Source organism: Marmota flaviventris, chromosome X (assembly GCF_047511675.1).
Source record: "Marmota flaviventris isolate mMarFla1 chromosome X, mMarFla1.hap1, whole genome shotgun sequence".
NCBI classification, from domain to species: domain Eukaryota; kingdom Metazoa; phylum Chordata; class Mammalia; order Rodentia; family Sciuridae; genus Marmota; species Marmota flaviventris.
The window spans coordinates 121,481,434-121,501,148 of record NC_092518.1 but is presented as its reverse complement, the minus strand read 5'-3'; the positions used below and the strand labels follow the sequence as shown (position 1 = coordinate 121,501,148).

At 35.2% G+C, this 19,715-nt stretch overlaps 1 protein-coding gene across 5 annotated transcripts in view; it reads left to right on the top strand.

Annotated features, from left to right (window-relative positions):
* Atp11c (ATPase phospholipid transporting 11C) overlaps positions 1-19,715 on the top strand; it is a 184,634-nt gene that overhangs the window by 101,787 nt on the left and 63,132 nt on the right. For all 5 annotated transcript variants that reach the window (XM_071606843.1, XM_027940165.2, XM_071606840.1 and 2 more), the window contains exons 6-12: positions 7,573-7,701; positions 9,439-9,542; positions 11,847-11,897; positions 12,842-12,906; positions 13,223-13,304; positions 14,224-14,374; positions 15,316-15,513. In XM_071606843.1, the coding sequence (XP_071462944.1) occupies positions 7,573-7,701; positions 9,439-9,542; positions 11,847-11,897; positions 12,842-12,906; positions 13,223-13,304; positions 14,224-14,374; positions 15,316-15,513 (780 nt within the window). The remainder of the gene's footprint in view (positions 1-7,572; positions 7,702-9,438; positions 9,543-11,846; positions 11,898-12,841; positions 12,907-13,222; positions 13,305-14,223; positions 14,375-15,315; positions 15,514-19,715) is intronic.

Sequence of the window (19,715 nt, the reverse complement as noted above, 5' to 3'; positions counted from 1 at the left end):
CAATTATGAATACAGTTACTGTCAACATCTGTTTTCAGGTTTTTATGGGGTGTAAGTTTAATTTCATTTTAGTAAATACAAGGGATCAAGGTTGAGGGACTGATTGTATGGTAAGAGTATGTTTCATTTCATAATAAACGGCCAAACTGTCTTTCAGGATTGCTGTATCATTTTTGCATTTCTACCAGTACTGAATGAGCCCTTACCAGTATTTGATGTTGTCAGCATCTTAGATTTTGGTTATTCTAATAAGTGTATAGCTGTATTTCATTAATTTTTACTTCAATTAGCATTTCCTTGATAACATATGATGTGGACCATTTTTCCATATGTTTCTTTGATTCATGCATTACAACTGGTTATAATTTTCAAATATTTGGGAATTTTCTAGATACGTTTTGATTATGGATTTCTAGTTCAATTCTGTTGTATTCAGAGAACATACTTGGTATCATTTCAGTCTTTTTAAATATGTTCAGATATGTTTTATGGCCCAGAATATAGTATATTTTGGTGAATGTTCCACGTGCACCTGAGAATTTTAAAAAAGAATGTGCATTCTGCTGCTGTTGAGGAGTTTTGTGTAAATGTCAATTAGGTCAAGTTCATTGATAATGTTTTCAAGTTTTCTCTACATTTAATATTTTCTTACTTGCTCTATCAATTATTGAGAAAGGAGACAAAAAAAATTCCCAACTATGACTATGAATTTGCCTATTTTTATTTTCTGTTCCATCAATTTTTTATGTACTTTATAGTATGAAGTGCAAAATTATTTAGGATTATTATGTCTTCTTGGTGAATTGGCCCCTTTATCCTTGTGTAATCCTTGTCCCTGGTAGTAATCTTAGTTTTGAACGTAAATTTTTCTGATAGTACAATCAATCCCATATAGTAAATCCTGCTTTCTTTTAACTGTTGTTTGCATGGTATGCTCCATCCTTTTAATCTCTCTATATCTTTGCATTTCTAGTTTGGTCCTGGTTATTGGTTTTATTTTTGTTTTTTTTTAAACCCAGTCTAAAAATCTTTGCTTTTAATTTGGTAGCTCAGCCATTGACTTTTAATGTAATAGTTGATATGGTTTGGCTATCTGTCTCATCTCTTAGATTATTTGAACTTTTTTTTTATTCCATTGGATCATTTCCCTTGGCTAACTAATTATATCTGTTGTAATTTTTTAAATTTCTCCAGAATTTATAATATACTTTTATTTTTTTATTTGTTCTTTTTAGTTTTATATGACAGTAGAATGTGTGTGTGTGTATGTGTGTGTGTGTGTGTGTGTGTGTGTGTGTATACGTATGGAGTATAACTTCTATTTTTGTGGTTGTATTTTTTTGTAATATGGAGTTACACTGGTTGTGTATTCATATGTGAATATAGAAATTTATGTCTTTCCAATTCATTCTACTGTCTTTCCCATTTCCATCACCTCACCTTTCCCCCAACTCCACCCTGTCCAATCCCATGAACCTCCCCTTCACCTCTACCCCTGCCTATTGTGAGTCAGCATTCACGTATCAGAGAAAACATTCAGCCTTTGGTTTTGGGGGATCGCCTTATTTCACTTAGCATAATAGTCTCTAGTTCCATCCATTTACCGGCAAATGCCATAAATTCATTCTTCTTTATGGCTGAATAATATTTTATTGTGCATTATATACCACATTGTTATCCATTTATCTATTAAAGGGGAACTAGGTTGGTTCCATAGTTTAGCAATTGTGAATTGAGCCACTACGAACTTTGATGTGGCTTCATCACTGTAGTATACTGATTTTTAGGTCCTTTGGGTGTATACCGAAGAGGGGATAACTGGGTCAAATGGTAGTTACATTCCAGATTTTCTGAGGAATCTTCATACCATATTGAAAAAGGAAATATCACCATGGACACTACCAAAATACAGATGATAGAGTATTTTGAAAATCTGCACTCCAATAAAATAGAAAATGTTAAAGATATCAACAGATTTCTAGAGACATATGACCTACCGAAACTGCACCAGGAGGTTACAGGAAAATTTATACAGATTTAATGTAGTTCCTATTAAAATCCAAATGATATTCTTCATTGAAATAGAAAGAGCAGTCATGAAATTCATTTGGAAAAATAAGAAGCCCAGAATAGCCAAAGCAATACTTAGCGAGAAAAGTAAAACAGGAGGCATTACAATACCAGAGTTTAAATTATCCTACAGAGCTATAATAACAAAAAACAGCATGGGTTTTGTACCAAAACAGACATGAAGTAAAATTAAGAATCAATAAATGGGGGCTGGGGCTCAGCAGTAGCATACTTGCCTGGCACGAGTGAGGCACTGGGTTCGATTCTCAGCATTGTATGTAAATACATAAAATAAAGGTCTATCAGCAACTAAGAAAATATTTTTTAAAAAAAAGAATAAATGGGATGGTGTCAAACTAAAAGCCTTCCTCACAGCAAAGGAAGCAATCAGGAATGTGAAGAGAGAGAGCCTGCAGATGGGAGAAAATCTTTGCCACCAGATAGGCTGATAATATCCAGGATGTACAAAGAATTCAAAAAACTTTAACACCAAAAAACCCCCCAAATAACCCAGTTAACAAATGAGCAAATTAACTAAACAAACACTTCTCAAAAGAAGAAATATGAATGGTCAACAAATATGTGAAAAAAAAAGTTCAACATCTCTAGCAGAGAAGTGCAAATTAAAACTACACTGAGATTTCATCTCATTCCAATCAGAAGTCTCATTCTAGTCAGAATGGCAGTTTTTAAGAATACAAGCAACAATAAATGTTGGCGAGGATGTGGGGAAAAGGGTACCCTCACACATTATTGGTGGGACTGCAAATTGGTGCAACCTCTCTGGAAAGCAGTATGGAGATTCCTCAAAAATATTAGGAATGGAACCACCATTCAACCCACTATTCCACTTCTCAGTATATATCCAAATGATTTTTAAATCAGCATACTATGGTGACACAGCCATATCAATGTTTATAGCAGCACAATCCACAGTAACTAAGCTAAGGAGCCAAAGTAGGTTCCTTTCTACAATTGAATGCATAAAGAAAATGTGGTATATATACACAGTGGAGTATTACTCGGCCATAAAGAAGAATGATTACGATATTTTCCAAAAAATGGATGGATGTAGATACTATCTTGCTAAGTGAAATAAGCCAGTCCTAACAAACCAAAGGTCATATGTTTTCACTGATATGGGGGGATGGAGAATAGAAGTTCAGTGAAGTAGGCAATGGAGATTGAAGGGAAGAAAGGGGGTATGGGTAAAGGAAGAATAATAGAATGTATCTTTCCTATGTACATACATGAATGTACCACAGTCAGTCTCACCACTGAGTACACCCACTATCATCATGTCAATATGAATTATGCTATCATGTATAACTAAAAAGAACCAATAATATTCAAAATAAAAAACATAAATAGCACCAAATTTCATAGAAAAGCTTCTTTTCTCAGGTCAGGTATATAATTCAACTAAATAATATATAAATTCTAAATTTGAAAAAAAAAAGTTGTTTCTCCATTGTCATCTTGTTTGCATATTTCCTGGTATGTTTGTTGTCATTTTTATTTTTGTTTCTCCAAATATGGTATTTCTTGGATCACTTTTAAGTCTTTCCTTTTCAGTTTTCAGCAGTTTGACTACGTTATGCCTTGGGCTTTTCTTTCTAGTTATCTTCCTTGAAATTCTCTTGGAACTATTATTTGTTGGTTTTGATTAAGTTTAGATAATTCATGACCATTATCTCTTCAGATATTTTTTGTGGTTCATTTTCTCTCTCCTATTTTTGACTCCATTTACATGACTAAGACTGATATTTTGTCATACCTCTTAAAGATCTGTCCTTTTTTTTAACTACTCCTTTTCTCATTGAATATAATTTTGGATAATTTTGATCGATGTGTCTTCTTGTTTACTGATTATTTCCTTTGCTGTATCTTGTCTGCTGGTTGAAGGGAATCATCTCTGATACCATGCTTTTTCATTTCTAACTTTCCATTTTCCTTTCTTTTTTTGTTATTAAAATTCATCTCTGCCAAAATTCTCATCCACTCTTACATGTTGCCTACCTTTTCCACTAAGTATTTCAATATCTTAATCATGGCTATTTTTATAACCCTTCTTGATGATTTAAAAATTTACACATTTCAGGAACTGGTCTTGTTGATTCCTTCCCCTCAACAATAACTTGCTTTTTTCTTGTGATTTTTGTGCATTTTTTTTTCAGTGAGTTTTGACATTGTACGTAAAAGAATGGCAGAGACTGTGAGGTCAGTACTATGTATGTTCTGAAATGGGCCTGCTTCTTCCATCAGGCCATTTAGTATTTATTGAGGGTTGAGTTAATGTAGTCAGGAGATGGGCTGACTTTGGTTTTTGTTGTAATTATTGCATTATTGATATTTTCAGTGTATCACTGTACTTCAGATTCTTTGTGCTATTACCTTAAACTTTGTGTGAGACTTGGTGTGCTTTAGTGGTTTTGCCAGGTTTGTTGTCCCACCACCCTTTTTTAACACATCCTAGAATCCTGAGCTACAAAGAGTGTCTGTCTCACCCTCTTCTGTTGCTTCTCACCCTATAGTAGATTGCTATTTATTGTTTGTTATTCAGTGTTGGCTCCTGGTGGGAACAGAATGGTTTAATCATTCTCCCATTCCAATCTCCATATTAGGATATATGAACCTGAGTTGTATTAGGATATATGAACCTGAGCCTCAATGTGGGATTTTCTCTATTGCTGCCCCCACCTCCTCCTATGGCAGTCAAATGTTTGATAAGAATGTCTTTACTATTCTGTCTCTGCAAGCAAGTTCCCTTTTGTTTCTGTCTCCTCTGTAGCAGCAGTGTCATTTTCCGCCAAAGAAGGTTTCCTGCCTTTCTCCCAGTGCAGGTGGCTTTTCTTCTTTTGCTTCATATGAGAGAGGAGTCCACCATTCTGGCATGTTTTGGCCTGTCTTTCCACAGTAGTTGATCATTATCTGTATGCCTGTACCAGTGAGAAGGGTAATTTTAAATGTTCCGACCTTATGCTTTCTCGTGAGCACCAATGGAAACCTGTAGAGAGAGCTAGCATGTGTTAATGGTTTTCTTTTGTCTCTCAGTCTTGTAGATATTCAAAATTTTCATGGTGATTCACTCCTAGCCTTTAAGAATTGGTTGAAAACACAGTTGTTTTCTTCTCATCCTCTTTTATGGTAGCCATCTTTTACCTTGTGCTCTGTCAGTTGTGAAATATTTGATTTGTCCTGTTTCTCCTCAAAGGGACCCTTTGAAATTCAGTTCACTTGGTTGCCTTGCATTCTCAGCCCTCTGATGCTCTAAAAATATTATTCTGTAGATCTATTTTTTCCTAATATTTGTGATGGGAGTGGTAGTGACATTCTCTTGCGGCTTTTAAAATAGTGAATGGAAACAAGTAACTTGAGTTGATTGTCTAACTGGGTCATAACATTCCCTTTCTTTACCATTGTCTTTTACCTTTGTCTTTAGGGTGAGGCCAAAATCCCTTAGCCTAGCTGGTCAAGCCCTTTGCCATCTGGCCCCTGCCTACCTCACCAGCCTCAACTTGTATTGTAGATACACGAATTTTGTATCTGAGCAAATTCTAAGTGTTGAAGAAAAAAATGTTTTCTTTGTGGTTTTTATTTATCAGTGCCTATCAGTCATCATGTTAAGATTTTGTTGATTCTTTTTTTCTTTTGCATACTTTAAGCATAGTTTATAGTTTTATTGTAAGAAACATAAGTGTTTATGTAAGTGAGGAAGGAAAGATCAACAATATAAAATATTATTTACAAATTAGATATTGACACTGTTGTTCTTGGCTACTAATTAAGATTGGCAAAGAGAATAAAATTGTTCTTGACTATGTCTCAAAATATTGCACATAGAAGACAGGTGTTTCATGTAGTTCAGCACTTCACTGCCAGTGTGTCTTGGTTGGTGTGCCAGATACTGACTTCTGTTTTATTCAACTTTTTCACTGCTGTAACTAAAAGACCTGACAGGAACAATTGTGGAGGAGGAAAAGTTTGAGACCTCATGGTTTCAGAGATCTCAGTCTATGAAGAGCAGGCTCCATTCCTCGGGGCTTGAGGTGAGGCCGAGCATCATGGTAGTAGAGAGAAGTGACTCACATGATAATCAGAGAGCAGAGAGACTATGCTGGCAAGATACAAAATATATACCCCCAAAGCACACCTCCTCCAGCCACACCATAACTGCCTTCAGTTTCCACTCCATTAATCCCACCTTGGGATCAATTCACTGATTGGATTAAGGTTCTCCTAACCTAGTCATTTCTCATCTAAAACTTCTTGCATTATCTCAGACATGAGCTATTGGGATTGGGGTACACCTCACATCCAAACAATAACAATTTCTTCCTAAAGTGAGTTGTCTTCTGCCACCAGGAGCCGCCTCCCTTTATCTGACTGTGCTGTACAAAATCATTATTTATCATTTTCTGTGTATGCCATCCATTAAAAATATTGAGAAGTATTACTTGGAGAATTTCTTTTTTAAAAATATTTTTAAGTTGTACATGAACACAATACCTTTATTTTATTTATTTATTTATTTATTTATTTATTTATTTATTTTTATGTGGTACTCACGATCGAATATAGTGTCTCACACATGCTAGGCAAACACTCCACCACTGAGCTACAACCCCAGCTGTGCTTGGAGAATTTCTTACATCTTTCCAAAATAAATGTTATAAGTTATTCATAAGTTGAGTAAAGTACTTGCTTGCATGATATTGTAACAGTTATAATTAACACCCATTAAATGATTAACATGTGCCAAGCACCTTAATATTTACTTGTATTATTATTTATCAGTGCTCACAGTAATCCTGTGATGTAATCAACTTACCTAAGACATTTACCCAAAGTCATATAGTTAAGTGTCGGATCTGGGACGTGAATTGAGATTAAAAAGTACAAGCTTTTAACTATTATGATTCACTCTTTACATTATAAAATCATTCCTGATTTCTTCTCTCGGGTTTTTTCTCGAGTTTGAGTTTTGAATATTTGCTGATAGGAAATTGTTTTTCATTGCTCTATTGATTAATTCTTCTGATAGCAGATGGATTTTTAGGTTGACCTATAGAAAAAAATTTAAATATTATGGGGAAATGATTGATGCCTCTATAATTAACTGAGGTTTTGTTCATGAATTGCCTAATTTGTGATATGTACATTTTCTTGATCCATTCATGAGATGATAAGGTCATTTACTTATTAAACATTAGTTCCAGAAATATCAGAACAATTGGGTGTCAGAATTGTTTATTAGAGGTAAAGGTCAATACTACGGTAATCTGAAAGCATCCTAAATCCTTGTGACCTTAAAGAGAATACTGGATGTTAAGTAATATTATTTTTATCACCTTTTACATTGTGCAGGATCCTGAGATACCCCCAAAGCATAAGGGCTGGAGTTGTGTCCTACTAATGTTTTAACTTTAGTGTGTGTTTTAATGATGTTTAGTTTGGAATTCAAAACATTTATATTTATATTTATTTTACTCTCCATTTTAGGTTGGTGATGTAGTAGAAGTTAGTGCAGATGAAACCTTTCCCTGCGATCTTATTCTTCTATCATCCTGTACCACTGATGGAACCTGTTATGTCACTACAGCTAGTCTTGATGGGGAATCTAATTGTAAGGTAAGAGACTGAACCTTGCCTAAGCATTTTGAGCTCAGGATAGTTAATCATACAATAGTGCTTCCAAAAAAACGCTTCCTAAACTCTTTATTTTCCCTATTCATGTAGGTTTTATATTTGAAGAGAGCTGTTATATAATTGTCTTTGTCTCCTAAGTATATTCTCATCTTTGGGGATAGGGATGGTGTTGGGCAGGGAAAAACCATGCCCCAAATAAAAGCCACCACAATTTTTATATCACTGCTTGAATTTAATGTTAACATAATCCATGCAATATTTTATTTAGACTTTTTAAAATGCAAGTAATTTTAGGCTGAAACTGTATAAAAATAACTTTATGAGCTCTAATCTTACAACTTGATTTATTTTTAACGTAATGACAAAGTATATTTTCTTTAAAATATGTTTATTCCTGGGATTTAGGAGTTCTAACCTGGAATAATTTGATTGCCTTTTAAAAAATACGTTAGGATATACTTTGGCAAACATATTACAACTAGGAGGAATTTTAAGTGTGGTGAAATGTCGCATCTAAATGAGTAATAAGTTACTTCCCTGGTACTTTCTGGTGCAGTTAGTTTTTGGCCATCATCTAGAATGATGAGCAGTAACAGGGAGTTAAACTCCTCTCAGTGCTGCTTTTAACGAATGATATTAAAGTGCTGACCTCTGAGTATATCCTTGGAGAATTTCTTTTCTCATTTATTCCCTCTGGAGTTGAAGACTAGTACTTAGTATGTGAAAAAGGAAATTTACCATTTAAATGGCTGATTCTGTATTTCAAGGACATTATGAGATGAACTAGTAGCATTTAAGCTGTTTAAAAAGAGCTATATTTTAGGGAATGTCAAGATAAAATCAATAAATCTACCTAAAGATTCCCTAATAGTGAAAAAGTTACTTAGAAGAAGAAAACTTTTAGGTAGTTTTTTTTTTTCTATTACATTGATTTGATCACATCAGCTAAAAGTACAGAAGTTTTCAAAAATCAGGCAATAGTTTTAAATATTGTTCAGGAAGTGCCATAATATTACCTAAAGACTATATGTCAACAGCATTTCCTTCTGCATTAAGCAGTGTACTCCTTGAATCAGTATTAGCCTTTGTTTGATGATTTATATATGGATTCATTGAAGCTTACTTTCAGTTTTGGATGTATCAAGTGTGTAATATACTCTAGTAGAATATTCTGTCTAACAAGATATCCTCTTCCTGCCCCTCATACCAAATGTAGTGATTTGAGCATTTGTGTAATGGAACATTAATGAGTTTTTTCTTATTATTGACAAAATTTTTACATTGCTATGACCAAAAAGGGTTGTGTTCCATTCAAATGTGCAAATCTGCATAGCTATACACTATAGTAAGCAAAATAATAAGTCTCAGTTCTATAAATAGGAAGAAGAATAAATGTATTAAATTTTCATTTTTTTAGTTAATTATATGCCTGCTGCAAATGGAATGCTCTTGACGTCAGTATCAAGAAGAACTTTTAGTTGTTTTTTTTTCTATTATCTTCGAAATCCCCTTATAGCAGGGTTATCTTTTAAATTATTTATCGTGTATTTTAAGATTAATACCATACAATTTATTTGGTGGGAAATGTGCATCAATATTTGTAATATTTTGCCAAAGCCTCTTACTAAAACATACCATTTCTGGAACACAGTTGTGTAGGATAATGAAAAGGAACACTTTTTTTTTTTTAATTTGCTTTATTCCCCTGCTTTCATCTAGACACATTATGCCGTGCGGGATACCATTGCAATGTGTACAGCCGAGTCCATTGATAGCCTCCGAGCAGCAATTGAATGTGAACAGCCTCAACCTGACCTGTACAAGTAAGAATCACCTGGTCTCTCTATATTGCTACCTCTTAGCTCTGATGCTTTTCACCACCCGTATTGCAAAGAAACGCCCACCACTTGCCAGCCTACTCACATGTATGTTTTTATGAGCTGTTCTTCCTTCTGGCAGGAAAATGAATTAAATCAGCCTTGTTCACTACCAGCCTAAGATAAATTATTGTGAGCCCGGGCATCCTATATTTTTTCTTTTGTTTATTTTTGTTATTTGTAAACATGACCATCTATCAAAATTTTAAATGATGTTATCCCAAAGGGCTAATCTGTCAGACTAATGGAGTGCCCAGTGTTAATTAAAATAGAAATAAAACCCTTTTTTACATGCCATCCACTGTTAAAAAGAGAAGACAATATTGGGCCATGCAATTAGTAGGCACTCTGTCCTTTCTTGAAGTGATCACAATGAACTGAGGATTGCAAATATGCTATTTCTTGATCACAGTGAACAGTTAAGTTGAAGGAGTAGTAAAATGGTATAATTTCTTCTGTTTTTCTATACTTAGGCTTTCTGGAATAGATTTGCTGGTTAACAGTTATTGTAGATTTTAAAAACTTGATATTTTATTTTAAGACTGGTTAGTTGGGTTGATTAGAGCATGTTGCTAATGAGGATATAGTAACAGTTTTTATCCCCACGTTGTCCAATTAATGTCATTCTATTACACATGGCATCCATTACCTAGGCCATCCACTTTGTTAGTGCACACTGTTTAAAATGGGGACCATATGGTTGAATATATTGACACCTAATAGGAGGAAAACAAAGTATATCCTACTGTGAGAATACTACCCTCCTTCCTTCCCATTATTTCTTCTGTCCTCCTTCCTTTCCTATCTTCTATATTCACCTTGAGAGTAAGAACTAGAGCCAAAAGTAAAACAGCTATTCTCCGTCTTCAAGGAACTCACAATGAGCAAAGTAGATAAAATAGTAAAGCTAAGCTTACAGTGTAATAATAGATATAATCCAAAACCCATGGAATCACAGAAAAGGGAGTGACTTACTCTGCCTATAAGTTAAAGATCAATATATATATACTCTTGTATATTTATTGAGAAACTGAAAAGTTGCTTTAAATATGAAAGAGAATTTTAGGGTAGATAAGATTATTCCTAATTTCCCTAGACAAAATTATATCTCTTGGTAATAATCACTTGCATATATTTGATTGTTCCTTTATCTTTATTAAAACAATGGAGTATGTCTTTTTCACTTATTAGTATATCTTTAGCACCTAGTGCAGTACTGGCATAACTAATATACAATGAATGAAGGAATAGATTTTCATATTTTATAGTAATTTAAAGTATTTCTCTTGTTCTATAAAGAAAACAATGTTTATATTGGAAATTACAAAACACTTTTTTTGAAAGGTAAAGTACATTTATTAAAAATAAAAATAATACACAGTAAAGCACTCTTATTAAGGAGAAGTTGGGCATTTTTACCAAATTTGGCAGAAATGCAGATTACCATGTGTCCAGTCATATAAATGATTGGCTGAAGCTCAGTATTGAGATCAGCTACAAGATGCAGGCTGGACATTTCTAAGGTGGCAATCAAGTATTCATTGTCTAAAACTACTGCCATGGTTCAGAAGATGGTCCTGGGACCAGCAGCATCAGCATCACCTAGGATCTTGAATTAGGAACTCAAATATGGGGGCCCATAGATGTTTGTTTTTGTTTTGTTTTGTTTTTGTGTCAGGGTCTCGCTAAGTTGCTTAGGGCCTTGCTAAGTTGCTGGGGTTGGCTTTAAACTTGTGATCCTTCTGCCTTAGCCTCCCAAGTTGCTGGAATTACAGTCATGCACTACCACATCTGATGAGATGTGTGGTGAGATCACCACATCTGGTGAACGCTCCCGTAATTTTGATGGCATGCTCCTGTGTAAGAACTACTGACTAATGATTTTGAAAGTTATGTTTTAGCACCAGAAACCTTTCTTCACATGAATCTAAAATAGAAGTCACATTATTTATATAAAGGCATAAAGAAGAGAGATATCCTGTGCATGCATAGTGCCAAATAGAGCTTGAAAATCAATTTAGAATCTTTGTTTATTTTCTTACAATCCATAATATTATTTTAGAGATTAGATTAAAATGCTGTACATCTTTTGATTGAATATAACTTTTCCCTCAGAAATATAATAGGATTTTGTCATTTATTCAGAATCTTATCTTTTGCATTATTTGTATTTTGATTTATTTCCTTATTGGTGGTATTTGGACTTCACCTGGACATAGAAAATACACCTGTTATTATGTTCTTTTACAGGTTTGTTGGGCGAATCAATATCTATAGTAATAGTCTTGAGGCTGTTGCCAGGTTAGTTTGTTATTCCTTTAACCTGTTCTTATGGGAGGGGAGATATATTTCTTTTTAAACTTACTAAAATAGTTAACTACCTTTCTTAATAGAAAAGGATATAAAAATAAATAATTAACTAACCTTCTGATTGGCAGAGTTGTGGGGTCTCTGTGTATAGAGGTAGGGGTTGTTGAAAATTAATGCTTAGGATTTCCAAAACAGCAGACCTCTATACCCTTTGACTAATATTCCTAGACCTGTTCTAGGCTCTGTGTTTATTGTACTTGGTTATATAGTGGCTGACAAGGTAGGAAATACACATGGCGAACAGTGGTTTAAAGGAGAGTAATTGAAGAACTATGCAGTAAATAAATCATAGAGTACATTACTTGGACCTAAGTAAAATGATAGGCCAGTAATTTATAATGAGCCAATTCATAAAAAGGAAGTTGATTTTATTCCTCTTCTGTCACCCAGTTAGTTACCTCAACTTTTCCACTTGGCCATTTTAGTCATGCTTAAAAGTGACTTAAGGAAATGAAGGGTGATATTGCAAATGGTGGGTTATTACTCTCTACAAAGATGTCAGTGTTTTTCTCACCTTGACTTTGTCTTCACAGTGTTTTATTCGTGACCCTCTGTTTCTGTTCCTCACTGTCTGTTGCTCTGTCCTGTTCTTGGCTTGCTATCTGTGACTCATAATCACTTGATCCCTTTGTGCATTTCTTTACCTCTGCGTGTTGCTAGCTACTCCTGTGCTGTGCTTCCATCTGTGCTGTTCCCTCAAGTCACTTCAGAGGGAGGGATCTTTCAGCTTGTCCTGGGGAGTAAACATATGGTAGAAGTAGACAGATACATCCTGAAACCCTTGGAGATAGATATGTGTCAGGGCAAAATCTGTCCTCACAGTTGATGATGCCATGCATTTTTTTTAATAAGCTGTGTTCATTTTTTTTGATTAGGTCTTTGGGACCTGAAAATCTCTTGCTGAAAGGAGCTACACTAAAAAATACCAAGAAGATATATGGTAAACAATTTTAAAAATATACTTACCAGAAATAAGTTATATAAGGCCTGTGAATAAATAGTCCATGTTTAAAAATGAACATGGCAGATGTTGTATTTATTATCGGCTATATTTATGTGTTGGGAATTTACAAGATGATAAACAAACATGAAATATGATACATAATTTACAGAATTAAGATTATATCAAATAATGTATTAACTAGTGAGTAGAATAGGACTTAGGATTTTTACATTTATAGACTTGAAAATTTATAGAACCAAGGGGTAGGAAGTTGGTTGATAAATTCAGTTGTAACCTACTTTTTATTCCTTAGGAGTTGCTGTTTACACTGGGATGGAAACCAAAATGGCTTTGAACTACCAAGGGAAATCTCAAAAACGTTCTGCTGTTGAAAAGTTAGTGTGCACCATGATTTCTTTAGTCATTATTGATTGACATAGTTACTTCCTCAGTAATTCCAAACTAGTATAACAAAAAAACTATTTCAGTTATAATAGCAGCTAGCATTTTGAGTGTTTATTTTCCAGAAACTGTCCTTAATAGTTTATATGTCAGATTTTATTTAATCTGCTGAAGAACTCCTTAAAAAGTAATTTGTATTAGCTTCTCCACTTTACACACCAGAAAATGGTCTTTAAGAGAATAAGTGACTTACCTAAGCTTACATAGCTATTAAAGGTAGAATTTACTTGAATAATAAATTCATTTCATTTCGTTATTGTAGTTAGTGGTTTGGAGGTGTCTCATTGCTGTGTTCAAGTTGGTTCTACAATATAGATAATAATCTCCTAGCAAATAAAGTAGACCTTCAAGCCAGGTACAACTGACAGAGACCTCTCTATCATGGGCATGGATATCCAGTATCTCAATGGCACCTTCTCCAGAGCTGTACTTTCAAACTATGCTGAGAAAGAATATAATCTGAACTTGAGGATTTCACATGGCTACCTGCCCTCAGTTCCAAATATTTAGAATTTAGGGACATGGAGACAAGCTACTCCTTATGGGCTGAATAGGTAATTATGTGTGTCTCCATCATCTCCTATTCCTTTATAGGAACCTTACTAAAAGTGTGTTAATCTAGCCAGCCATTGATTGGGGGAACACTGGTGATAATAATAAATAGTTCAGGGCTAGCTTTTAAGTTTTGTCACTCTATAGCCATGCTGCAGCTATGATAACTGAGTTTCATATGTAAAAGTTTGTGTTGTGTTTGAACATCATTCACAGAGAAATGTTAGATAACTGAACAGTTGAATTTATATTTGATGTCTTAATTAGATAGTTTTAAAACCCATACTCTTATTTTTTCAGATCTATTAATGCCTTCTTGATGGTTTATTTATTTATCTTATTGACCAAAGCTGCAGTATGCACTACTCTAAAGTATGTATGGCAGAGTACCCCATATAATGATGAACCTTGGTATAACCAAAAGACTCAGAAAGAACGGGAGACTTTAAAGGTAACTTGTTTTCCACTGAAAATTGTAGCTCAAGGATTTTGTAACCATTCATCCTTTATGGAAATACTAGTCAGAAAAATGATACCTTTGTTAGCTTCTATGTTTTCTTTTTAGTTAAAGCCCTATGGCATTAAATATTTAAGTTTTAATTTTTTAAATTTTACATAAATCATCCATGATTTTTAATTTTCTTTTTACATTACTGGAGATTGAACCCAGGGACACTCTACCATTGAGTTATGTCCCTATCCCTTTTTACCTTTTATTTGGAGACAAGGTCTTACAAAGTTACCCATGCTGATCTCAGACTTTGCACTCTTCCCGCCTCTACCTCAGCCTCTTGAGTCCCTGAAGTGTGTCACTGCACCTGACATCTATGCTTGATTTGAGCTCTTTAGTTAAGATTTTGAAGTAAACTGGCAAGAAATGCTGGCATTTTAATACAATGTGAGCTTGTGAGATATGATAGCATAATGGATATTTGTATATAAATTTTTATCTCACATTCATATATAGGGATGAAGGGAGCAGAGGACTTAAGAAAGTGAAAAAAGTGTAAAGATAGAAGGTAGTGGGGCTGGGGTTGTTGCTGTAGAGCACTTGCCTAGCACACCTGAGTCACTGGGTTCAATCCTCAGCACCACATAAAAGAACAAATAAATAAAATAAAGTTATTATGTCCGTATACAACTAAAACAATATTTAAAAAAAGAAGGTACATACCCTGAACAACAATGATAAAATTGAAAATGTTCCTAAATGTTTTCACATTGTGATAATTTTCACTACAATGATGTAGTATCTTTGGTAAGTTTCTCTATAGCAAGAGCAATGCTTTCAGCATTGATGGATAAAAAGAAAGTCAACTGTTTCTTTACATTATATTCATCTGATGGAGCTGTGCATCTAACTAGCATTAATGGTCTCTTTTATTTTATTAGGTTCTGAAAATGTTCACCGACTTCCTATCATTTATGGTCCTATTCAACTTTATCATCCCTGTCTCCATGTATGTCACAGTAGAAATGCAGAAATTCTTGGGCTCCTTCTTCATTTCATGGGATAAAGACTTTTATGATGAAGAAATTAACGAAGGAGCCTTGGTTAACACGTCAGACCTTAATGAAGAACTTGGTCAGGTTAGAACACATTTTTGCTTACAATAAGTTAATGTAGTGTAATTCCTTTTTTGTGTGTGTGTAGTATAGATTATCAATATATGTCCCCATTTCACATTTAGAAATGTGATTAAAAGTTCTTTTATGCAGGCATGTAATAAAGGTAAGCAGTTTTCATCACCATAGCATCAGTTCTTTTGCTGGCATTTTTGAGAAGGATGCAAGTTATATATTAAATCAGAATGTTGCAGAAATTCTTTTTTTATATTTATTTTTTAGGTGTAGATGGACACAACACATTGCCTTTATTTTTATGTGGTGCTGAAGATCGAACCCCGGTCCCACCTGTGCTAGGCGAGAGTTCTACCGCTGGGCCACAATCCCAGCCCCAGAAATTCTTTTTAAAATTCACCAAGTAATGTTGTTAGATTACTAAGTTATTGCTTTAGAATAGGAAACATACAGTCTTCATTACTATCTATAATCATTTATGGATAGAATACAGAGTAGTAAATATTGCTGTTTTATAAATGCATGTTGTTCAATAAACAAAATTGACTGGAGTTGTGCTATTGACCTTTCTTGGTATATTTCTGATTAGAAGGAATATAGACCTAGAAAGAAGAGTTAATTATTGTGGTATGTGAATTTAAATGAAGGGAAAATGTGAAGGCACGTACTCCTTAAAATGCTTTCTGTTTTATATACCAATATAGCCAAGTCTGTGGCCTCGTTTCTAACCCAGGTGCATTTATTTTCTGTTGTGATGCTGTCTAACTGTAATTCCAAGTAATGACCTCTTAGTTGCTTTGCTCATTAATATTGAAATACTCTCCCCCTTTTGTCTGAATTTACAGTGTATCATGTAATGATCATCACAGGCTGAGGGAATTTTCTGGCATGCATTTAATTCTCATGATATTTAGAATGTCAAGGATGTGGAAATGTCATTTCTGTGATTGGGAAATGCAAACTCGATTAATGAAACTGTGGGCTGGAACAGTGCCTCACACTTGTTTTAAATGGGGCTGATTTGCATGTAATACCTTAAAATTCCCTTGCCCTGAATTTAGCCCTCCCACTACCCGCACTCTCTATTTCTGCTTTTGACACAATCTTTTGCCTAACCAGAGTACCCTTTTAATAACTAAGGACTCTCCAGATACTATTTTGTTTAGATCTGACTTCAGAACACTAGTAAGCCAGACCTTAGAACCTGTATTCCATATAGACACTGAAGCACTAAGAATAAGACAAGAATTGAAAGAACCGATGGCTTTTCTCTTATTGTTCCTAGAAGATTCTTTTGTTCATGAGTTGGGCTTCCATAGCTGACCCTAACCTTTTTAAGCTACAAATTTTCATCCATGGACAGAGCTATCTGAATAAAAGTACTCTGTTCTTGATAAAAGGCATCAGTCTGAAGGCTTATTGCATGAAAACATTTTTGAGTGTACATGCCACCTCTGATGAACCTTTTCCCCTGACAATTAATTTAGTGGTTCATCCTAGATGCTGAGTAAATGTTCCTGTTCTCTATTTGGTGCCTCATTGTGTGAATTCACCTACCAAGGGTGAGCATAAGTAGCCTGGGGCTAGCCTCTAGTAACTATTGCAAACAGACTAGCCACCATTCCATGTGTGACACTCATTGCTGTGCAGAGACAGACAGCATTTCCAGACCAGGTTCTCCTTGATGTGACTCATCTCTTTCAGATCTCTACTTCAGCAGATTCTATATTACCATATAGACTTTATTAAGACTGTAAAAAGTAAAGTAGGGCTTGTGAAAAGGAACTGATTTTTTTTAAGAGAGAGAGAGAGAGAGAGAATTTCAATATTTATTTTCTAGTTTTCGGCAGATACAACATCTTTGTTTGTATGTGGTGCTGAGGATCGAACCCGGGCCGCACGCATGCCAGGCGAGCACGCTTCCACTTGAGCCACATACCCAGCCCAAGGAGCTATGATTTTTGTTTCAGTGCCCACTCCCTTTGCCCACCAGACCCTGTGTGTCTGGGTGTGATTATCTTTTAATCAAATCATTAATTCAATAGCAGATCACACCCAGTGTCTTAAACAACTTGCCATCATTATTAGCTTGTTTGTGTAGAAGCTACCTGAATGAAAATACAGAGAAGTCTTTGAATAGTTTCTTAGACAATTTAGCATTTTGTGTATACCGGTATACACAAAATTAAGTGTAACCAGTTTCTTCCTTGATAAGTCATAATTTAATATCTATATGGCTTTTTATGTTACTAAAGGCAGTATCAGTTCATTCCCACCAATGTCATGTCAAATATTTGCTTAACCTCTTTAAAAAGTGACCTACTGGCAGGGTATATAGTGTACGCTTGAAATCCCAGTGACTTTGGAGGCTGAGACAGGAGGATCTCGAGTTTAAAGCCAGTCTCAGCAACTAGCAAGGCCCTAAGCAACTTAACGAGACCCTGTCTCCAATGTATGTGTGTGTGTGTGGCTCAGTGGTTAAGTGCCCTGGATTCAATCCCCAGTACCAGGAGGGAAAATTAGGTACTGGTATTAAAAAAATGAATAGAAAGATATGTTTAGGACAGTGTTTGATGTGAGAACCAAATAAATTAGATTATTCAGCTTAATTCGAAAATAGTGGGGTCTTTTATGATTAGACACCAATCTTATACAACCAAATGGTTTCAGTCCATCTTGAAAAAATTATGAGACTAGCCTTCTTCTGTATATCCTCTCCTAGTCTTGTGGCTGTATTAATCTAGCAGGAACCACCCTCCACTCAGTCCACTGCCATGCAGACAGGGTAGAGTTACAAAAAGAACTAGTGGGCTGTTTGCATCCCCAGATAATATTGCTGCATTCACTGTTAACCTTGTTTTTGCTAGATGAGGTGAAGGTATAACCCACACCCATCAGGGCCTTAGGAATTCTGACAGAGGGTTTATAAAAACATAGTTACTGGCTAAGCATATAGCTCAGGTATAGAATATTTGCCTAGAATATTTGAGGCCCTGGGTTCTACTTCCAGCATCATAATAAAAAAAAAAAAGAGTTAACAGTTTCTTGGTTAGGGCTCATCCCTGCTTCTAGCACTTACAGTTGTATCCCTGGTCCTATGACCACTGCATCAGGTAGAGGGAAAAGTAAAAAAAAAAAAAAAAGAAGAAGAAGAAAAGTTGAAGTGATCTGAGGAAAAAGGGAAAGCAGTATAGTTGTTACACCAGCATACTTTTCCCTTGACAAGAATTACATAGTCATGCACAGGGTGTGATGGCACATACCGTAATCCCAGCTACTAGGGAGGCTGAGGCAGGAGTATCATAGGTTCAAGGCCAGCCTCAGTAACTTAGGCCCTGTCTCAAAATAAAAAAATAAAAAGGACTGGGTGTCACAGGAAAGCAGGGAGTTGAAACTCCAAACCTCAGTTTTTTAATTCTAATGAAAGAAAATTTTAAGCCAGACACCAAAAGCCATGCAAGACAACTTTATTATAAGCAACAGTTGAGTAGAAGTGAGGTGAAAATAAAGTAAAAGCTAAGTAAGGCTCAAGCAGAGAACACACTAAAGGGAGAGAGTGAATCATCCTCTGAGCTCCCCATTTATGGGTCAGCATCCACTTATCAGAGAGAACATTGGGCATTTGGTTTTGGGGGATTGGCTTACTTTATTTAGCATGATATTCTCCAACTCCATCCATTTACCTGCAAATACCATAATTTTATTCTCTTGTAATGTGCCGCAGTCCGGCTGCAGCAAAATAACCCGGGGGTGACGAGCAAATTGTGTAGATTGATACAGCAGGAGTGGGAGCCGTTTATTGTAGGACAGGAGGGGTATATATACATTCCACACAGCTTATCTTAATTAACATAACATAGCAGTCAACCAATAAGGAATCTCCACACTTAATGGTTCGCTGGCGTTACTTCACAAACCACTCCCTCTGGCAAAATGCCAGGTGCCATCTTGACTTGTTTACAGACCCTAACATTAATGCTGTGCAATATTTCATTGTGTTTAAGTACCATGATTTCTTTATCCATTTCTTTATCCTTCTTTATTGAAGGGCATCTAGGTTGCTTCCACAGTTTAGCTATTGTGATTTTGCTGCTATAAACATTGATGTGGCTGCATTACTATAGTATGATTTTAAGTCCTTTGGGTATAGACCAAGGAGTGGGATTCCTGGATGAAATGGTGGTTCCATTCCAGGTTTTCCAAGGAATCTC